At 46.3% G+C, this 14313-nt stretch overlaps 1 protein-coding gene across 2 annotated transcripts in view; it reads right to left on the bottom strand.

Moving 5' to 3' along the window:
• LOC139273791 (gastrula zinc finger protein XlCGF71.1-like) overlaps nucleotides 1–7003 on the bottom strand; it is a 74518-nt gene extending 67515 nt beyond the window's left edge. For both annotated transcript variants that reach the window (XM_070890888.1, XM_070890887.1), the window contains exon 1: nucleotides 5654–7003. In XM_070890888.1, coding sequence (XP_070746989.1) covers nucleotides 5654–5868 — 215 coding nt within the window. In that variant the 5' untranslated portion in view covers nucleotides 5869–7003. The remainder of the gene's footprint in view (nucleotides 1–5653) is intronic.
• Nucleotides 7004–14313: the final 7310 nt, after the last annotated feature.

The raw sequence follows: 14313 nt of genomic DNA, 5'->3' as shown, positions 1-14313 counted from the left end.
CTATACCCCTTGCAATAAAGGCCAACATTCCATTTGCCTTCCTGATTACTTGCTGTACCTGCATACTAACTTTTTGTGTTTCATGCACAAGGACCCCCAGGTCTCTCCGTACTGCAGCACTTTACAACTTTTCTCCATTTAAATTATAATTTGCTTTTCTATTATTTCTGCCGAAGTGGATAACCTCACATTTTCCCACATTATACTCCATCTGCCAAATTTGTTTGACATCTTAATGAAGAAGAAAGCTGAGTACTGCAGCATCAACCGCACAGCCGATTTTAGTATCTTCTGCAAACTTCTTAATCATACCCCCTATATTCAAATCTCGATCATTAATGTATATCACAAAAAGCAAGCGACCTAGTACAAAGTCCTGCGGAACCCCACTGGAAACATCCTTCCAGTCACAAAAACACCCATAAACCATTACTCTTTGCTTCCTGCCTCTGAGCCAATTTTGGATCCAATTTGCCACTTTGTGCTGGACCCCATGGGCTTTTACTTTTGTGACCAGTCTGCCACGTGGGACCTTATCAAAAGCTTTGCTAAAATCCATATACACTACATCATACACACTGCCCCCATCGACCCTCCTGGTTACCTCCTCGAGAGAGATATACTCTGAATCTGAACCATGCTATACCTGCCCTGGGAGTGATTGATGGGACATTCAAGAAGGAGTTTTACTCTGTATCTAACTTGTACGATACCTGGCCTGGGAGTGTTTGATGGGATAGCTTAGAGGGAGCTTTACTCTCTATCTAATCCGTGCTGTACCTGTCCTGGGAGTGTTTGATGGGACAGTGTAGAGGGGTATGGAGAGAAAGCAGGAACGGGGTACTGAAGGAATGATCAGCCATGATCTTATTGAATGGTGGTGGCCTACTCCTGCACCTATTTTCTATGTTTCGATGATGGGGCAGTGTAGACGGAACTTTACACTGTATCTAACCCTTGCCGTACCTGCCCTGGGATTGTTTAAGACAGTGTAGAAGGAGATGTACTCCATACCTAACCTGTGCTGAACCTGCCCTGGTAATGTTTGACGGGACAATGTAGAGGGAGAAATTACATTGTATTTAAACCATGCTGTACCGGCCCAGTGACTCTTTGATGGGACAATATAGAGGGAGCTTTATTCTGTATCTAACCCATGCTGTGAAGAAGGCAGGAACTTGCATTTCTATAATGACTTTCCTGCCTTCAGGTCCTCTCAAAGTGCTTTACAATCAATGAAGTACTTTTGACGCGTAGTTACTATTGTAATATAGGAAATGTGGTTCACCAGCCCTGGGTGTGTTTGATGGGACAGTGTAGAGGGGACTTTACTCTGTATCTAACCCGGGCTGTACCTGTCCTGGGTGTGTTTGATGGGACAGTGCAGAGAGGACTTTACTCTGTATCTAACCCGGGCTGTACCTGTCCTGGGTGTGTTTGATGGGACAGTGTTGAGGGGACTTTACTCTGTATCTAACCCAGGCTGTACCTGTCCTGGGTGTGTTTGATGGGACAGTGCAGAGGGGACTTTACTCTGTATCTAACCCGGGCTGTACCTGGCCTGGGAGTTTTTAAATGGAACCACATAGAGGAAGCTTTACTCTGTGTCTAATCCGTGCTGTGAAGAAGGCAGGAACCACCTTCAGGTCCTCTCAAAGTACTTTAGAAACAATGAAGTACTTTTGAAGTGTAGTTACTATTTGCAATGGAGGAAATGTGGTACACCTGCCTGGAGTGTTTGGGACAGGGTGGAGGGAGATTTACTCGGCATCTAACCTGTGCTGTAGGGTAGTCCTGACATCAGTAGCCAATGTAACCCCACTATTTAAGAAAGGAGGAAGAGAGAAAATATGGGAACTACAGACCAGTTAGCCTGACATCAGTAGTAGGGAAAATGCTAGAATTTATTATTCAGGATATGGTAACAGGGCACTTAGGAAGTGATAATAGAATTGGGCAGAGTCAACATGGATTTATGAAAGGGAAATCTTATTTGATAAATCTGTGAGCGTTTTCTGAGGTTGTAACTGGTGGAACAGATAAAGGGGGAACCAATGGATGTGGTGTATTTGGAGTTTCAGAAGGCATTCGATAAGGTGCCACACAAGAGATTATGAAACAAAATTAGGGCTCATGGGATTGGACATGGATTTAGGATTGGTTAACGGACAGAAAACAGAAAGTAGGAAGAAACGGGTTATTTTTGGGTTGGCAGGCTTTAACTAGTGGGGTACCAGAAGGATTGGTGCTTGGGCCTCAGCTAATTACAATCTCTCTCAATGTTTTGGATGACGGGACCAAATGTAATTTTTCCATGCTTGCTAATGATATAAAGCTAGGTGGGAATGTAAATTGTGAGGAGGATGCAAATAGGCTGCAAGGAGATATAGACAGGCTAAGTGAGTGGACAAGAACATGTAAAATGGAATATAAATGTAGGGAAATGTGAAGTTATCCACTTTGATAGGAAAAATAGAAAAATAATGAGAGATTGGGAAATGTTGGTGTTCAGAGGGACCTGTGTGTCACTGTAAACGAATCACTGAACGGTAACATGCAGGTACAGCAAGCAATTAGGAAAGGAAATAGTATGTTGGCCTTTATTACAAGAGGATTTCAGTATGAGAAATAAAAGCAGGAGTGGGCCAATCAGTCCCTCGAGCCTGCTGCGCAATTAAATAAGTTCAGGGCTGATCTTCTACCTCAACACTTTCCTGCACTATCCCCATATCCCTTGATTTCCCATGTCCAAAGATCTATCGATGTCGGTCTTGAAAATACTCAACAACTGAGCATCTACAGCCCTCTGGGGTAGAGAATTCCAACGATTCGCCACCAACTGAGTTAAGAAGTTTCTCCTCATCTCAGTCCTAAATGGCAGACCCCTTATTCTGAGACTGTGACACCTGGTTCTAGATTCTCCAGCCAGAGGAAACATCCTCCCTGCATCAACCCTGTCAAGCCCTGGAAGAATTTTGTATGTTTCAATGAGATCACCTCTCATTCTTCTAAACTCTGGAGAATATAGGCCTAATCTATTCAATCGCTCCTCAGAGGACAATCCCCCCATCCCAGGTATCAGTCTGGTGAATCTTCATTGTACTCCCCCTATACCAAGTATATCCTTCCTTAGGTAAAGAGACCTAAACTATACACAATACTCCAGGTGTGGTCTCACCAGGGCCCTATATAATTGCAATACAAGAGTAAAGATGTCTTTAAGGAGGGGAAACAGTGAGTGTTGAACTGAACCCAGCCAGAGTCAGCACCTTCAGGGGAGAGAGAGGGAGGGGTACCAGTGAGTGTAGAACTGAACCCAGCCAGAGTCAGCACCTTCAGGGGAGGGAGAGGGAGAGGGAGCAGTGAGTGTAGAACAGAACCCAGCCAGAGACAGCACCTTCAGGGGAGGGAGAGGGAAAGGAACCAGAGAGTGTAGAACTGAACCCAGCCAGAGACAGCACCTTCAGGGGAGGGAGAGGGAAAGGAACCAGTGAGTGTAGAACTGAACCCAGCCAGAGACAGCACCTTCAGGGGAGGGAGAGGGAAAGGAACCAGTGAGTGTAGAACTGAACCCAGCCAGAGACAGCACCTTCAGGGGAGGGAGAGGGAAAGGAACCAGAGAGTGTAGAACTGAACCCAGCCAGAGACAGCACCTTCAGGAGAGGATAGGGAGGGGAACCAGTGAGTGTAGAACTGAGCCCAGTCAGAGTCAGCACCTTCAGGGGAGGAGAACCAGTGAGTGTAGAACTGAACCCAGCCAGGGGTATGTTGGCCTTTATTACAAAAGGATTTGAGTACAAGAGTAAGGACATCTTATTGCAATTATATCGGGCCCTGTTGAGACCGCACTTGGAGTATTGTGTACAGTTTTGGTCTCCTTACCCAAGGAAGGATAAACTTGCCACAGAGGGAGTGCAATGAAGGTTCACCAGACTGATTTCTGGGATGGGGAGGTTATCCTATGAGGATTGAGCAGACTAGGCCTATATGCTCTGGATTTAAGAATGAATGAGAGGCGAGAGGCAATGACAACATTCCATGAACGAATAAAAGAAAAAGAATGTGTGAGCGAGGTGTTTAAATTTGATCAAGGACACCTGCCAAATTAGAGACACTCCCTGTCCTTCAGGACCTGTGTCCAGGGGAGAAGCTGATGGTTTATCTGATCAGCTTTGGGTTAAATGTTGTGCTCATCGAGCTGAGCACCCTGTGCCAGCATCAAACACTCTCCAGTCGGACACAGCACGGGTTAAATACAGAGTGAACCCATCGGTCTCTTCCCGACACAGATACTGAGGGACAGGGAGTGTCCGGGAGAATTACATTTCTCACTCAATAAGGTATAAATTGATCCTGTACCTCTCCCCATTAATCCTGGGCTTCACACGGGTCGAATCCTGCTCCTGTTTCTCTTCCTGTAACAGCACTGAGCTCAACCCAGCCCATAATGAGCAGGGCTCAGGGAGGTTAGCTGCTCGGCACTGCCATGGTGTTATAAAGCAGGGCCATTCAGCCCAGCGGGTCCTCTCCTTGTCCCTTTAAAGGTGGAGAGGTGGGACATCCTGTCTCAACACACATCCCCCTGTTCATACTGAGAATCCCCGGGAAAGGGCCAGGGCCCAGAGTGTGGAACACAACCAAGGGGGAAAGAGGAGGAGCGAAGGGGAGGTAAATCAAGGAGTAGGGACTGAGGGCCAACAAGCTTCAGTTTTAGAGCCTGTAGACTTCAGGAGGGGAAGACCGAGTTCAGTAGTTTTATGATCCAGGGAGAGAATAAGAAGCAGATGGGGAGTCTGGTGTGGATTCCAGCACAGTGAGGATATAGGGGGAGGGAGATTGTGTGGGGCCATGTATTCGGGTGTCGGAGGGACAAGAGAGGAAAGGTCAGAGGAGCAATTACTGCAGCAGTGTCCATAAATAGTGAGAGAGAGAAGGTGGGGGTTAGAGTGAACCCTGGACAGTCTGTTAAACTGTCTGTTTGCTGTGACCAGCTTTCCTTCTGTTAAAAATAGCCTCCTGTAGCCCAGTGACACAGACAGCCCATTAAACTCCACCAATGTCCTTTGGTCTGGTGAGGTGTCCCTTTGTGAAACATGGGCTGTTGTTAAAGCTGCTGATTCTGACTCGCTCGCTGAGAAATAAGCTGCAGAACAGCCAACACCGTCAGCTTTCAGGAGACGTTTCACTTTGGAGATTGGATTGACCATTGAGTTTGACTAAATTGATAATAAAGTAACAATGCTGCTTTGCCCCGTGACAATAACAGATTAAATACAGTATTACAGGGACTCATTACCCTGGATGGTTGAAGTGGCCCATGTGATATAATACAATTTTCTGTCCTGTCAGATTTGGACATCTTGTAGATCCATCCTTTAAAAAGTTGTGGAAACTCAGTTCTCAGATAGATTCCACACAGTTTGTAACAAATGCTCAATCAGCTCATCTTATTGTCGAGACATCAAGGACCCGACACACTGCATGTGTGGGACACAAAGCTCATTTATTTTACGTTGATACGGATTAAACTCCAGCCCAGTTATAGGGTTACTAACAGCAGCTTTAGCAAGCCTCAACAACCAGAATGAACATGGTTCAGTCCTGGATATGATTAACAGCAACAATAACAGCAGAATCCAACCCCTGTACTCACTTGTGAACTCGCTGGTGCCTCAGCAGGTTGGATAAATTAGTGAATCCCTTTGCACACTTGGGGCAGGTGAACGGCTCCCCAGTGTGAATTCGCTGGTGTGTCAACAGATCCTGTGTGATTTTAAAGCACTTCTCAACATCAGAACATTTAAACGGTCTCTTTTCAGTGTGAACAAGCTGGAGTGTCCTGACTTTGGATGAATGAGTGAATCTCATCCCACACACGAAGCCTGAGAATGGCCTTTTCCCAGTGTGAACTCGTTGTGTGTCAGCAGGTTAGATGAACGAGTGAATCCTTCCCACATACAGAGTAGGTGAACGTCCTCTCCCTGGTGTGCACTTGCTGGTGTTTCAATATGTTTGACGAGTGAGCAAATGTCTTTGCAGTGAGAGCTCCTAAACAATCTCTCCGGAGTGTGAACTCGCTGGTGTGCCAGCAGGTGGTTGGATTGACAATATCCCTTCCCACACACTGCACAGGCGAACAGCCTCTTACTAGCATGAATTTGCTGGTGTTTCAGCAGGTTCGATGATTCTTTGAAAGTCTTTAGACAGTGAGAGCAACTGAATGGCCTTTCCCCGGTGTGAAGGTGTCGATGAGTTTCCAGCACACGGGTAATTGAATCTCTTCCCACAGTCCCCACATTTCTACGGTTTCTCCATTGTGCAGGTGTCCTTGTGTCTCTCCAGTTTGGATGATCAGTCGAAGCCTCGTCCACACACAGAACACGTATACGGTCTCTCCCCACTGTGAATGGTGCGATGTTTTTCAGGCTGTGTAACTGGTTAAAGCTCTTTCCACAGGAACACTCTCACTCAGGTGTGTGTGTGTGTGTCTCAGTGCTTTTCCAGTCACACTGAAGTTTGAAATCTTTTCCCATAGACAGAACAGACAAACATTTGTCCTTCCACATTGAAAGGCCGATGATATTGGGTCCCTGATGAATGGAGTGAGTGTGTCAGACCTGGATGTGATGTTGGGTGTGAGTTAGCGGCCTGTAAATGCTGCCCCCCTTCTCTCACAGCCTGGAACAGCAGTTCACAAAAGCCCTGACTGTGAGTCCAGGATAGAAATTCACAACATTCTCTCCTCCTGGTTCCTGGCCCAGGGAAAGGCCGCGCATGCGCCCTACTGCCCCCTCAGCCTCCCAAGATGGCGGCCGTCCCCCGGGCCTGTCACCGGGAGAAAGACCCGCAGCTGCTCCCCGGGGGCCCCGCTCGGTGAAAGGCCGGAGCCGCAGGTTCTTGTTCGGGGCCTGAGACCCGCACACGGTGTGTGTTAAGGCCGAGGCCTCCCGGGATTTATTAACCCTCTCCCTCAACCAACCGAACTCTCACCCGCTGTCGCCGCTCCGCCTCTCGCAATTCGCGCATGCTCAGCTCACACTGCCCGAGTGATTGACGGCAGCTCCCGACGAATAGAAAGAGCGAGGGCGTGGCTGGAGGACCGTGCGGGCGGTTGGTCCTCCAACCAATCAGAGTGCGAGGGGCGGGCCTTGCAGCACCTAGTGGGCGGGGCTGAGCCCGGGTCTCCCTCATTGGCTGAAACTCTGCCCCATTGTTAAAGCTGATTTCTCTCACACTCCAGGAGGAAACGGGACCTTCCTGTTGTGGCTATCGGAGGGGAGCGGGTAGGTCCGAAGGCCTCCTCGTAGGACTGCTCCTGGGCACGGCCAAGGGTGCCATCAGCCAGTCCAGGCAGCGGGCGGTCGAGGGAGTCGTTCAACCTGACTGCCTGCCTCTCTTCCGCTCTTACATCCGGTCCAGGGTGTCCTTGGAGATGGAGCATGCGGTGTCCACCGGTACGCTTGCGGCCTTCCGCGAGAGGTGGGCACCGGAGGGACTGGAGTGCATCATCACGCCCAGCAACCAAATTTTAATTTGATTTTACGTTTTAAAGTTTAATTTGTTTTAATTGCCGGTGCTTTTAGTGTCCCCCTCTCCTTTTATAGGGGGCACTGGAAAAAGGAAAAAATTTGATTTTAGTGCCCAAAAAAAACAAAAAAAAAAAAAAAAGGGCCTTGTAAATGTCTGGTGTGTCATCCAGGTCGGGTGGCACGGATAAATGTTCTATGTTTTGCAGGTAGACTCTAAAAGAGTTTCCTGTTGTGGCTAGGAGTGCATCATCACGCCCGGCAACCAAATTTTAATTTGATTTGACGTTTTAAAGTTTAATTTGTTTTAATTGCCGGTGCTTTTAGTGTCCCCCTCCCCTTTTATAGGGGGCACTGGAAAAAAAAATGTGATTTTAGTGCCCAAAAAAAAACCAAAAAAAGGAAAACACAAAAAAGGAAAAAAAGGGCCTTGTAAATGTCTGGTGTGCCATTCAGGTCGGGTGGCACGGATTAATGTTTTATGTTTTCAGATAAACTCCAAAAAGCGTTTCCTGTTGTGGCTATAAACAGATGGAACCCTGTGAGCTGGAGCAAACATTGCAGCATTTGGTAGTGAAATGGATTCATTCAGGACAGACAGCAGGGATTATTGCAGGAAATAACACAATGCAGTGAGAAAGGAAATGCCTTGTCTTATTAACTAGTAGGTTTGAGATTCCGGTGTTAGAACCTTTAATACCTTATTAAGAAATAGAAAATGAGCAGATTCTCGGTCCTCTACCGTACCTTATATTGATCCATCAATCAGAGTAAACATGCAAATCCCGCGTGTCCACAATAACTGACACGAGGTCAGCCCGCTGGATGGAACCTCGGGTGCCCTGAGCTAGATCTCCAATGTCTCCAGTCTCAACTATCCCCTTACATCAGTCATAGAAACATAGAAAATAGGTGCAGGAGTAGGCCATTCGTCCCTTCAAGCCTGCACTACCATTCAATAAGATCATGGCTGATCATTCCCTCAGTACCCCTTTCCTGCTTTCTCTCCATACCCCTTGATCCCTTTAGCTGTAAGAACCATATCCAACTCCATCTTGAATATATCTAACAAACTGGCATCAACAACTCTCTGCGGAAGAGAATTCCACAGGTTAACAATTCTCTGAGTGAAGAAGTTTCTCCCATCTCAGTCCTAAATGGCTTACCCCTTATCCTTAGACTGTGACCCCTGGTTCTGGGCTCCCCCAACATCAGGAACATTCTTCCTGCATCTAACCTCTCCAGTCCCGTCAGAATTTTATATGTTTCTATGATATCCCCTCTCATTCTTCTAAACTCCAGTGAATACAGGCCCAGTCGATCCAGTCTCTCCTCATATGTCAGTCCTGCCATCCCGGGAATAAGTCTGGTGAAGCTTCGCTGCACTCCCTCAATAGCAAGAATGTCTTTCCTCAGATTAGGAGACCAAAACTGAACACAATATTCCAGGTAAGGCCTCACCAAGTACAACTGCAGTAAGACCTCCCTGCTCCTATACTCAAATCCCCTAGTTATGAAGGCCAACGTGCCATTTGCCTTCTTCACCGCCTGCTGTACCTGCATGCCAACTTTCAATGACTGATGTACCATGACACCCAGGTCTCGTTGCACCTCCCCTTTTCTTAATCTGCCGCCATTCAGATAATATTCTGTCTTCCTGTTTTTGCCACCAAAGTGGATAACCTCACATTTATCCACATTATACTGTATCTGCCATGCATTTGCCCACTCACCTAACCTGTCCAAGTCATCCTGCAGCCTCTTAGCACCTTCCTCACAGCTCACACCGCCACCCAGTTTAGTGATATTACTCTCAATTCCTTCATCTAAATCATTGATATATATTGTAAATAGCTGGGGTCCCAGCACTGAGCCCTGCAGCACTCCACTAGTCACTGCCTGCCATTCTGAAAAGGACCCGTTTATCCCGACTCTCTGCTTCCTGCCTGCCAGCCAGTTCTCTATACACGTCAATAAATTACCCCCAATATCATGTGCTTTAATTTTGCACACCAATCTCTTGTGTGGGACCTTGTCAAAAGCCTTTTGAAAGTCCAAATACACCACATCCACTGGTTCGCCCTTGTCCACTCTACTAGTTACATTCTCAAAAAATTCTAGAACATTTGTCAAGCATGATTTCCCTTTCATAAATCCATGCTGTCTTGGACCGATCCTGTCACTGCTTTCCAAATGCGCTGCTATTTCATCTTTATCAATTGATTCCAACATTTTCCCCACTACTGATGTCAGGCTAACCGGTCTATAATACCCCATTTTCTCTCTCCCTCCTTTCTTAAAAAGTGGTTTTACATTAGCTACCCTCCAGTTTATAGGAACTGATCCAGAGTCGATAGACTGTTGGAAAATGATCACCAATGCATCCACTATTTCTAGGGCCACTTCCTGAAGTACTCTGGAATGCAGACTATCTGGCCCTGGGGATATATCGGCCTTCAATCGCATCAATTTCCCTAACACAATTTCCCGCCTAATAAGGATTTCCTTCAGTTCCTCCTTCTTGCTAGACCCTCGATCCCCTAGTATTTCCAGAACATTATGTGTCTTCCTTCATGAAGATAGAACCAAAGTATTTGTTCAATTGGTCTGCCATTTCTTTGTTACCCATTATAAATTCAACTGATTCTGACTGCAAGTGACCTACGTTTGTCTTCACTAATCTTTTTCTCTTCACATATCTATAGCAGCTTTTGCAGTCAGTTTTTATGTTCCCAGCAAGCTTCCTCTCATACTCTATTTTCCCCCTCCTAATTAAACCCTTTGTCCTCCTCTGCTGAATTCTAAATTCTCCCAGTCCTCGGGTTTGCTGCTTCTTCTGGCTAATTTATATGCCTCTTCCTTGGATTTAACACTATCCCTAATTTCCCTTGTTAGCCACGGTTGAGCCACCTTCCCAGTTTTATTTTTACTCCAGACAGGGATGTACAATTGTTGAAGTTCATCCATGTGATCTTTAAATCTTTGCCATTGCCTATCTACTGTCAACCCTTTTAGTATCATTCGCCACTCTATTCTAGCCAATTCACATCTCATGCCATCGAAGTTACCTTTCCTTAAGTTCAGGACCCTAGTCTCTGAATGAACTGTGTCACTTTCCATCTTAATTATGAATTCTACCATATTATGGTCACTCTTCCCCAAGGGGCCTCACACAACAAGATTGCTAATTAGTCTCCCCTCACTTTTATACCCTGCAGTGATCCGTCTCTGGCACCAGTCTCTTCTTTGTCTTCTGGGTTTGGGCAGGAAGTGAGGAAAAGACAGCAGGAATTTCTCCAATCTGTGCTTTACAAGGAAACTTTCTCTGGATCCCAGCAGTTACTTTTCTTCAGAAATGTTCTCAATGTTGCTAATCTACCTGCTTACTGATAATTATGCTATTCCTTATAATTTCAAAATTAGAGGTATAAATATCACAAATTATAATCTAATCTATTCTATTACTCACTGCTTTAAGCTTATATTGTGGTTAGTAACAGACAAACCCTGTTCTTTTCCCTGATCTGATTAGAGCTTCCAACTACCCGGTTCAGTGACTGGAATGTCTTATTAGCCGTGGCGACCTGTCTGCAGTGAAGCGCCTGTTTGAGTTTCTAACTCAGGCTAAACTTCTCTTTCCCATAATACATAATATGTTAGACATTTTAAGTCAATGTGTTTTAGCCATGCAATGTTAATATCTCTAAAACCTCCAAGGGTTCATGTACACAACCTATAAAAGTGCAAGGGTAAGTTGAGAAAGTGGTTAAAAAGCACGTGATCCTAGGTAATATAAATAGGAGTGCAGAGTACAAAAGGGCAGAGATCATGTAAACCTGTACAAATCATTGGTTAGGCTGCAGTTAAAATATTGTGTCAAGTTTTGGGGATCTTACACCAGGAAGGATGTCAAGGCCATGGAGAGGGTGCAGAGAGATTCACTGAGATGATACCAGGGACAAGAGCCTTTAGTTATCAGCAGAGATTGGAGAAACTGGGGCTCTTTTCATTAGAACAAAAGGGAATTGGAGATCTGATGGAAGTGTTCAGAATGTGATCAAGTAAATGAGGAAAAACTATTTCCACCAGTCGGTGAGTCAGTAACTCGAGGGCATCAAATTCAAATCATCACCAAAAGGCTCAGACTCAGGGAGGAACTATCGAGCACACTGTACAACAATGTTCAGGACACTCACTGTCCCTCCGGATCTGTGTCGGGGAGGAACTGATGGGTTCCTCTTATCTTTGGGATTTTAGTGCCAGGTATTCTGAGCACCGAGTGTCTGCCATAAACTCTCTCCCGTCAGATAAAGCACACTATCCCATCAAACACTCCCAGGACAGGTACAGCACGGGTTAGATACGGAGTAAAGCTCCCTCTACAGTGTCCCATCAAACACTCCAGGGCAATGTAGAGGGAACTTTACTGACATCCATCATCTTGATGAGCACAAAGATTCACCTAAAGAAGTTAACACAAACCCATCAGCTTCTCCCCCAGACACAGATACTGAGGGACAGGGAGTGTCTGGGACAATGACATTTCTCAGTCAGTCAGTTATAAATTGATCCTGTACCTCTCCCCATTAATCCTGGGCTCCACACGGGTCGAATCCTGCTCCTGTTTCCCTTCCTATTGCAGCACTGAGCTAAACCCAGCCCATAATGAGCAGGGCTCAGGGAGGTTGATTGCTAGGCACTTCAGTGATGTCATAAAGCAGCACCATTCAGCCCAGCTGGTCCTCTCCTTGTCCCTTTAAAGGAGGAGAGCTGGGAAATCTTGTCTCAACACACATCCCCCCTGTTCATACTGAAAATCCCCAGGGAAGGGCCAGGGCTCAGAGTGTGGAACGCAACCAAGGGGGAAAGAGGAGGAGAGAAGGGGAGGTAAGTCAAGGAGTAGGGACTGAGGGACACCAAGCTTCAGTTTTAGAGCCTGTAGACCTCAGGAGGGTAAGTCTGAGCTCAGTAGTTTCAGGATCCAGGGAGAGAAAAAGGAGCAGATGGGGAGATTGGTGTGGATGCCAGCACAGTAAGGATGTAAGGGGAGGGAGATTGTGTGGGGCCGTGTATTTGGGTGAAGGAGGGACAAGAGAAGAAAGGTCAGAGGAGCAATTACTGCATCAGTGTCCATAAATAGTGAGAGAGAGAGAAGGTGGGGGTTAGAGTGGACCCTGGAAAAGCACCGAGACATACACACCCGAGTGAGAGTGTTCCAGTGTACTGACTATGGAAAGAGCTTTAACCAGTTACACAGCCTGAAAAAACATCTTACCATTCACAGCGGGGAGAAACCGTACACATGTTGTGTGTATGGACAAGGCTTCAACTGACCATCCAACCTGGAGAGACACAAGGACACCTGCACCACAGAGAAACCATGGAAATGTGGAGACTGTGGGAAGAGATTCAGCTTCCCCTCCCAGCTGGAAATTCATCGACGCAGTCACACCGAGGAGAAGCCATTCACCCACTCTCGGGATTTACTTCTGCATCCAATCTAAGGATACACCGATCAGTTCACATTGGGGAGAAGTTCTTCACCAGCTCTGTGTGGGAAGGGATTCAGTCGATCATCTCACCTGCTGACACACCAGCATGTTCACAAGTGTCTTCGGAGGTTTCAATAACATACGTTGTTTCTGCTTGTGTTAACAACCCCTATCACTGGGCTGGATATCTGGGCAACCAGTTTTGGTGTAAAGACACACTCTGTTGAGAGGAGTGGATACAAAGAGTGGGAGAATTGGCTGAGAGGGGTGGATATGATGATCGGGAGAGCCTGCTTAAAGGAGCGGATATAAAGACATCAATAGACTGCAGATAGGTGACTGGTTGGTGAGTACTACCATTTTGTAGCCTCTACAGTAGCTAAGAAACTGTAAATTACTATAACTACTTTATTAAATTAATAACTAAACTAGATAAAGCAATTAAGTAATAAAACTAAAATAATAAATTATTAATTAACTAATCAAATAAATAAATATGGTTCGGTAGACATGGCAGGGCAGGCAGTGTTCTGTAACAGCAGTATGTGAGAGTTTGTGGAGAGCATGGCGATCCTGAGCACCCACGTCTGCTGTAAGTGTCTGTAGCTCGAGGAACTTCCGTCAGAGTTGTTGTGCTGGAGTACAAGGTGCAGACAATGCGGGGCATCAGGGAAGCGGAAAATTATTTGGATACTTTGTTTCAGGAGGCAGTCACAGTAGTGTTTTAGAGTTTGTCACTAGTCAGGCACAGAAGGCAGGTATGGAGATCCAGGATATAGTGAAGGAGGAGCCTCAGCCCTTGACATTGTCCAACAGGTACGAAGTATTTGCTGCCTCTATGCATGAGGAAAAGGACTGCAGGGTGGATGTGCAAACTGCCCATGGCACAGTACCATAGTACAGGAGGCCATTCAAGTGGTGGGAGTAAAAAGGAATGTGGTAATGGTAGGCGACAGTATAGTCATGGGGATATATACTGCTCTGCGCAGCCGTGACAGGGAGTTCCGGAGGTTGTGTGCCCGCCCAGTGCCACTGTTAAGGATATCGCCTTGCACTGGGTAAGAAGTTGAAGTGGGAGGAAGAGGATCCAGTTCTCATGGTCCACGTAGGAACCAATGACATAGGTAGAACAAGGAATGAGGTTCTGCTGAGGGTGTTGGAGGAGCTAAGATCCAAATTAAGGAGCAGAACCTGAAAGCTAATAATCTCGGGATTGTTATCCGAGCCACACGCAAATTGGCATCGGGACAAACAGATTAGAGGTTTAAATGCGTGGCTCAAAGAGTGGTGTGGGA

The sequence above is a fragment of the Pristiophorus japonicus genome, chromosome 9 (assembly GCF_044704955.1).
Source record: "Pristiophorus japonicus isolate sPriJap1 chromosome 9, sPriJap1.hap1, whole genome shotgun sequence".
Lineage (NCBI taxonomy): Eukaryota > Metazoa > Chordata > Chondrichthyes > Pristiophoridae > Pristiophorus > Pristiophorus japonicus.
The sequence above is the reverse complement of the archived record's forward strand: the minus strand, read 5'-3'. Positions and strand labels throughout refer to the sequence as shown.